Here is an 8,141-nt window from a genome sequence, read left to right as displayed (position 1 = left end):
CCAAAACACTGAGTAATATTTAAAAACAAACAAACAAACAAAACCCCCTCAAAAAAAAAAAAACAAACCCAAAAAAGCAACCAAACAACCAACCCCCACAACAGAAAAGTCCTTTAAATGCTTTAGATGCAGCCACCTCTGCTGCAAAACCAGCTGCCAGGCTGTTGGCCCTGAGGAAAACTGCCTGGGCCAGCAGAGCTGTGGCAGGAGATGTCTCTTTGTCTCTTCCTCAGTCTTTGCAAGGAAAAAAAAAAAGAAAGAAAGAAAAAAAAAAAAAAAAGGAAGACAGACATCTCCTGGGCATTTCTCTCACTTTTTATTCACAGCAGAAGTTATGAGACAGGCATGGGGGGGGGAAGCGATGTCCCAGCTGAGTCTGCACTAAGAAGCAGGCTGAGGGCTGTAATCCCCAAATCGTATTAGCCGAAGGCCAAGGGCTGTAAACCAAGAATAACCTCTGAAACTTGCTTTGTGGGCAAAAAAGAAACAAATAAATAGCCAGCAAAAAAGAAACAAATAAATAGCCAATGTGCAGGCAGGGTCTCACCGGGGGGAGCACAGGGGTCTTCCCCTGCGTGCCCTGGGCACTGGGTCAGGGCTGCCCCGCTGGGGAAGGTGAAGCTGCTGCATTTCCACGTGTGTGACAAGGAAAGTCAGATGCCCACTGGCAGCACAGGCAGGTGCAGATCAGAGGGATATTTGGTAACTGCCCACTCACGTCTTTTCCCAAGAGCTTGGGAAGGCATGTATTTTTGTGAATTATTTTTTTGTATAAGTTCCTGGGTGAACCATTGGGGTACCTTGTCCTTTTTTCCTTTTTTTTCCTTTTTTTTCCTTTTTTTTCCTTTTTTTTCCTTTTTTTTCCTTTTTTTTCCTTTTTTTTCCTTTTTTTTCCTTTTTTTTCCTTTTTTTTCCTTTTTTTTCCTTTTTTTTCCTTTTTTTTCCTTTTTTTTCCTTTTTTTTCCTTTTTTTTCCTTTTTTTTCCTTTTTTTTCCTTTTTTTTCCTTTTTTTTCCTTTTTTTTCCTTTTTTTTCCTTTTTTTTCCTTTTTTTTCCTTTTTTTTCCTTTTTTTTCCTTTTTTTTCCTTTTTTTTCCTTTTTTTTCCTTTTTTTTCCTTTTTTTTCCTTTTTTTTCCTTTTTTTTCCTTTTTTTTCCTTTTTTTTCCTTTTTTTTCCTTTTTTTTCCTTTTTTTTCCTTTTTTTTTTCCTTTTTGCCTTTTTTTTCCTTTTTTTTCCTTTTTTTTCCTTTTTTTTCCTTTTTTTTCCTTTTTTTTCCTTTTTTTTCCCTTTTTTCCCTTTTTTTCCTTTTTTTTCCCCTCCTTTCCAAAGTGGAGATGAAACATTTAGATTCAACTCAGGGGTTTGCTCAAAAGCTCATGGAAGACAATTGAAAGATTTAATTCCCTCCATTCCCCCATCTAGGTTACATTAAGTTAAAGTCTTTTTCACATCTCTATTAAAATATTTTCAGTCAAGTCTGATTTATTTATTTTTTTTTATCTTTTATGAGGTCTGCTCACCTCCTCCTAGAGCAGATGATGGATGGCCTTTGCCTAATCTGCTCTTGACAGACAGCTGCAAGATGGTGTTACTTCACTAAATGCTGCAGCACTGAGTTTGTAAATGCTACAAATATTGTAAATGTCATCCTTATTTTTTTCAATCAAAGAGAAGACCAGTGGGAAAATTAGCACAGGATTTTCATTATTAATAAAAAAAATCTGTTTCTAAATCTAAAGTTTGATTTGTCTGAAAATATTTGTTTAAAGATTAATACAAGGTAACAGGTACTTTACATAAATCATTTCCATTACTGTAAGTGAGAAAGAGCTGCTGCATTACAGCCAGGCTTGTGTATTCTTTGGACCAAAGTATTTCTTCTCCTTCCTCCAGGTGGTCTATGTAACAGCCTCTTTGCCATACTGTGTTCTTATCATATACCTCATCAGAGGATTAACACTTCATGGAGCTGTGAACGGGCTCATCTACATGTTCACACCAAAGGTACAGAACAGTCATACTGAATGTTTCACAAGATGTTATTCATTACTAGAAGTGTAGGTTTGTAAAAGATGGTGATTCTCCTTTTCCTTGGATTGAATCTTTGCAGCAGTAGCTCGGGTCAGGCAGCAGGAAACCCCAGCTGGGAGCGCTGGAGGCTGTTCTGCCACCATGCCCATAAGCTGCTTGCTTTCTCCTGCAGAAAAAGCCCTGCCCGTTAACATAACCTGTAGCATATCACTGCCAGACTGAGCAGTAACCGGGCCCAAAAAACACTCCTGAGCTAAAACAAGTGCCAAAGGGGCCCGTCCCCATCTCCATCCCCGCAGGCTGGAGCGGGCAGTGCCAGCCATCTGTGTGCAGCTTCACGCTCCCGTTCTCCCTGTCTGGCTTTTGCAGCTGGAGCAACTGTCGAACCCCAAGACGTGGATCAGCGCTGCCACACAGATCTTCTTCTCTCTGGGCCTGGGCTTTGGCAGCCTCATCGCATTTGCCAGCTACAACGAGCCCAGCAACAACTGCGAGAGGCACGCCATCATCGTCTCGCTGATCAACAGCACCACCTCCATATTTGCCAGCATCGTGACTTTCTCCATCTACGGCTTCAAGGCAACGTTTAACTACGAAAGCTGTATAAACAAGTAAGAGGCTGCTATTTCACGTGTTTTCCACCACAAGCTGTTCTGGGGAAGGTAAAGGTAGGGGGGGGAGGTAAATAAATAACAGTACGCGGTGCTGGCAGCACTGCCCCAAGCCCAGCCACAAGGCTGCTCTAATAAAGATAATGGCCTGATTTAAAGGGTGAAGGCTGGGATGAAAGGTCAGAGCTGGTGTGCCCTTGACACCTGGGTGCTGCTTCCAGGCACAGGCTGTGTCAAGAGGATGAGTTTGCCTGAGCAAGACACAGCAGCACTTTCCCCTGCAGCCCAGCCCCACATGAACATGCTTTGAATGCTTGGGGAAGGGGGCAGGGGGAAGGCTGGGTGAGGGGGCTGATTAATAAAATACAGTGCTGCTCAGACCGCCTGCTTTAAGGCTAAGCCCTGTGCCAGGGGGTCAGCCTCCTCACTGCTGATGCTCTGGAGGTGCCCAGCAGCCTGCAGGATCGTGCCCTGAGGCAGCAGGCTCGCATGCAGTCCCTGGCACAGGGCCTGTGGCAGTTGGTTACACTTTTACTCATATTTTTACAGCTTTCAATCTGTCTGCTGATCAGAGAGGAAACCAAACTGCTAGTCCCTGCTCTTTGCCAAAAGGCTTGTTAAATCAGTGAGGTGTGGATGTGGGACCAGAGGGCAAAGGGGAAGAGACACCAACCAGCACTGGCCAGCTCCCAAAGTACCTGCCAGCTCCCTCCCAGGTGCCTGAGAATGGTAGCCTGGGCACAGGAGCTGCTCCCTCTGAAGCGGAGCAGCACAAGACTTCCAGCATCCCAACGCCACGCTGGGAGTGTCCCAGCCCAGTCCCACCCGGAGAGAACGGAGCCCTGTTGCTGGCAAAGTCCCCTGTGGGGGCTGGAGAAGAGGATGGGTGTAAAACTGGCATCAGTTTTATACCTTGGCCTGAAAGACATTCAATTTCAATCATCTTTCCCAGGGTGATCCTGTTGCTCATGAACACTTTCGACCTGGAGGAAGGCTCTTTAACAGCAGACAACCTCAAGGAGATGAAAGACTACCTCATGGCCACCCACCCACAGGAATACGAGCAATTATTGCCGCAGCTTAAAAACTGCAGCTTGGAAGCTGAACTAGATACGGTGAGTTGCCACTTTGTGCTGGTGCCTGGGCTTCACATGTGCCTTTCCTCCTACCAAGCCTGGGCAGATCCTCAGCCCCAGGTGGAGGGGAGCCAGGAGCCAGCTGGCTGGGGGCTGGGGGGGCTCATTTGTGCACCTTGGGATGGGGTGGGGGCACCGGCAAGGGGCTCGCTTGGGTCGTTAGCAACTGAGCTGGGTAACAGTGCAGCCAGACTGCTGACTCCAGCTGTGGGACAGGGCAGAGCACAAAGGTGTAGGGTAAATATTTTTGCTGTGCCAGTTTCTGTCCAGTTTGAATAAATTGGTGAAGATCTCATCTGCTGTGCAGAACTGCCACCACGGCTGTGTTTTGTCCTTGTGGAGGTTCAATCTCAGATGTCCCTACTCTTTAGGTCTCTTTTTCTGCCCATAACTCACTACTTTCCCCCTTCTCGCTGGCAGGCTGTCCAGGGGACGGGACTGGCATTTATAGTCTATTCTGAAGCAATTAAAAACATGGAGGTGCCCCAGCTGTACTCTGTGCTCTACTTCGTCATGCTGCTGATGCTGGGCATCGGCAGCATGCTGGGGAACACCGCCGCCATCCTCACGCCGCTGACCGACAGCAGGGTCATCGGTGCCCGTTTCCCCAAGGAGGTGATCTCAGGTAAGCGCCTGCCAGGGGCAGCACGGGCCATGCAGGGAGAGAGCATGTGTGGGCAAAAGCTTTGGTGTCCCACAGCCGTTAAGGGTCCCTCTTTGACCTCGGGTGGAGCAGAGAATATCAAATATGCTGCCAGAAGGGTTTGCCTGCCTGTGGAAAATCCTGCCCAGCTTGTACAGTGCTTTCCCTGGGGAACTCTCAAGGCACTAGGGCAGTTGTCACTGTGTATTTGCAGGCTGTCCCACGCACCCCAACTCCTCAGACTGGTGTCTACTCACCGGCAAAACTCAAAGGGGCAGGAGACGTGTCAAGGCACCTGCAGTGAGTGGCTCTTCAGTAGCATCACTGGTATTCCAACTGCAAACCAGCTCAGTCTTGGGCCAGAAGTGGTACACACTCCCATTTGGGCATGGGAATCAGTTGTCCCACCTTAACAGCTGTTTTAACTGGATGCCCAGCAGTAACAGCAGATGCTGCACACACATGTGACAAGGCTGAGACTCTGTCGCTGTGCTGAGGTGCTGTGACTGCGCAGGTCTAAGGAGCAGCAGTTTAAGGATACACAGCATGTTCACACGCACACATAGAACCAGGCTTTTTCCAAAGGGCTAAAAAATTCTCTTTCTCCTCCAAGAAAGCTGCTCTCCCGCCAGAACTCAGTAGAAATCCCACCAGTGTATTAGTCACACGTAGTATGACGTTTCCCCCACACAATTAGAATTCCAGGTGTAATGGCAGGGTCCCTGTTTTATCCATGCAGGTGTTGTGTGTTTCATTAACTGCGTGATTGGCCTCATCTTCACCATGCAGGCTGGAAATTATTGGTTTGACATATTCAATGACTACGCAGCCACCCTCTCGCTGTTGCTCATCGTCCTGGTAGAAACCATTGCTGTGTGTTATATCTATGGGATAAGAAGGTAAAAGCTTGAACTCTCCTTTCTTCATCACGGGCTAGCAGGGGTGCGACCACTGGCCAAGACATGCAGGGCCAAGAATAAAAATACCACCTTGGGGTAATTTTTTTTCTCCTACACTATGGTATCAGCAAGGCAGTGGGGTCTCCCCTGACCTGCAGACCCTTCCAGGGCCTCATGTTCGGGGCTGTGTGGGGGCCAGGCTGGGCTGACACCTTCTCTGCAGGCAGGGGAGTGCTCATGAGCTGTCCACATTGCTCCCGGCTGCTCTTTGTTCTCAAGAGCACCTTCTGCTCAAACTCTGCTCCTGTCACAGCAATTCAGCGCGAGCACAACAGTGCCCAAAAGTCTGGTTTCAAACCTTGCACATCGCTGGTTCCACAGGTCTTATACCTTGTGGATAAAAGCAAGATTTGGCATCAGGAAAGGTTTTACGGAGGGGAGCTGTTTGTTTGTGCTCAGGGCATCCAAAGGAAACGGCTCTAGGATTTGCTGTGCTGGTCCAGCGTGTGCACGGCCACCTTCACTGGTGTTACATTCTTGGTGAGTTCAAAGCTTTCAAGTTAGATCCAGGTTTCCTGTGTGACTTTCGGTGTCACCCCCGGCATTAGTGCTTCCTCAGAGACAGTCGAATATCAGTGGTGAGAACAACTCAACTAAGCAAAAGACAAGCAGCGTTTTCTCCGCCGTACTTGAGCACAATCGCTTTTCTCTGTCAGCTTACACCAGTAAAGATCTGAACTTACACGCCAGGCAGAATTTTGTTGGGACTTTTCCTGCTGTAGCTATTCCTCGCTACTCTGCTGCAGTTTGGGATCCTCCTGGAAGCCCTGCTATCTTTTATTTGAACCTCACTCCATAATCCTGGTGTGCCAGTTCTTCAGACAATACCTCTCTGCTCATTGCGCTTCTGCTCAACTACACTCCCCTTTCCCATCTTCGGGATTTAATTCTGTAGGGGGTTTTGAACTAACTCAGATCAAGGTATCTATTGAACATACGCTGCTGTTCTCAGATAAATGTTGTTTGGGTTTTTTTTTAAACACAGATTTGAGAAAGATCTTCACACCATGATTGGACACAAGCCAAACTGGTATTGGAAAATTATGTGGGCTTTTGCTAGTCCTTTGCTAATTATAAGCCTATTAATATTTTACCTCACCGACTATATCCTCACGGGAACGCTGCAATATCAAGCATGGGATGCCACACAGGTAAAATAGTTCTAGTTTGTTGTTTTAACTTCCCTAATTGCTGCAAGGATACAGCCTTCCTTCCTAACTGCATCACTCCCCGAAGCAGCCTTCTGAAAACTTGCAGCCCAAGTCAGGGCAACTCCTTCATTTTTGCAGAAAGGGAAAACTTGATGTAGTGACAACAATGTTCTCTAAAACTGGAGTAATCTCCCACTACACTTAATTGATCCCTTCAAACAGTAAAATCTTATTTGTGTTGATTGAAGACCCACATATCCTCACTCTCTTTCAAGAGGAAAAATTACTTTCAAAGTGTAATATTTTGAACAAAAGTAGTGTTCCTTTAACAGAGCCGAGCTGCTGCTGGAATAAATAGTTTTCACGTAAACCATTCTGGTTTTCATAATTTCCATATATATTTTTCTTCATGGCCAAAACTCTTCTGCATGAATGCTGAACTCTGTATTTATCACAGAGGAATTACTACTGGATAAGCAATCACTGGTTTCATAACCTTTTGGGGAAATATTCCTAGCATGCAGAAACAAATTACGCCCATTGTTCTCATGTCTGCACTGATTTGGGACCCACGGTGGGCCTGGCCTGGTGACTGGGTGACAGCATGAGCCCACCGGCTCCAGGGGAGGAAGGCAGAGACCTGACAGAGGTCAGGGCCGAGCCCTCTCATTAAGAAACATAACTCAAGCCAAAAGCCGCTCTTTGCCAAAGCCTGCAGACCTTTTCCCCCAGTGTTTTTGTCAGCAGCTCCATTCTTGTCAGTTTTAAGCTCACACGGCTGGACAAAGCAAAGCCCCAAGAGTCCTGAGCTGCTGCAGCCTGCGAGCTGTCCTGCTTAAATACAGAGCTGTGCTCCAGCCCCGACTCCGGGACACTGAAAATCACAGATCCCGCGTATCCCAACGCTTCTTCTCTCCCTTGCAGGGGCAGCTGGTGACAAAGGACTACCCAGGCCACGCCCTGGCGGTGATCGGGCTGCTGGTGGCAGCATCCACCATGTGCATTCCCCTGGGGGCACTTGTAACTTGTGTAAGGAAGAGACTGGAGAGGGAAAGCGTTCCCACTGCTGCATGAACAGGACACAGCTGGATTGGGGAAGACCTTACCCCCAGCGTCAGTGACTGGGCACTTCTGGAAGACAGCAGCAACCATTACTTGTAGAAGCTACTGATAGCGTTGAGAACCGTGGGTGCTATATTGACCAAAAAGTGTACTTAGGGGGTTCCACAATGGTTTGGGGGGGGTTTGGAGGGGGGGGGAAGGCTCTTCTGTAACAAGATGAAGCTTCAACACGGCCTCTGTAAGAGGGGGAAAAAACAGAAGAGCAGGTCCCAAAATGCTACCACAATCAACCAGCATATCAACCCATTCCACAACGTCAGGTTATTCTTTTCCCCTCTGTTGTAGCACTGCCTATGTGGAAACACTGAGCATGTTCCGGCACCAAAATACTGGCCGAGACCCTTGCCATGCAAGAAAGCCACGCTCAGGCACACATGTTACGTGACATTATATCTGTATTTCATCACCAAATCAAACTGTTGAAGTCTTGCAATGCAAATGTGATCATCCCTTTCCTCCAAGGGCAAAGTCAGCAGATGGGATTCGAGA

General features: G+C 47.2%; 1 protein-coding gene across 1 annotated transcript; it reads left to right on the top strand.

The window, feature by feature from the left end:
- Positions 1-1,892: 1,892 nt before the first annotated feature.
- On the top strand, positions 1,893-7,604 carry SLC6A20 (solute carrier family 6 member 20; the record flags this gene model as incomplete). The annotated part of the gene is made up of 7 exons (XM_010164284.1): positions 1,893-2,003; positions 2,400-2,641; positions 3,594-3,756; positions 4,198-4,402; positions 5,160-5,319; positions 6,365-6,530; positions 7,455-7,604. Coding segments are annotated over 7 exons (1,197 nt in total), but the record flags the coding sequence as incomplete, so codon positions are not given.
- Positions 7,605-8,141: the final 537 nt, after the last annotated feature.

Source organism: Antrostomus carolinensis, unplaced genomic scaffold (genome assembly GCF_000700745.2).
Source record: "Antrostomus carolinensis isolate BGI_N321 unplaced genomic scaffold, ASM70074v2 scaffold45023, whole genome shotgun sequence".
Classification (NCBI taxonomy): Eukaryota; Metazoa; Chordata; class Aves; order Caprimulgiformes; family Caprimulgidae; genus Antrostomus; species Antrostomus carolinensis.
Note: the sequence above shows the minus strand (reverse complement) of the source record. Positions and strands in the feature narration are given on the sequence as shown.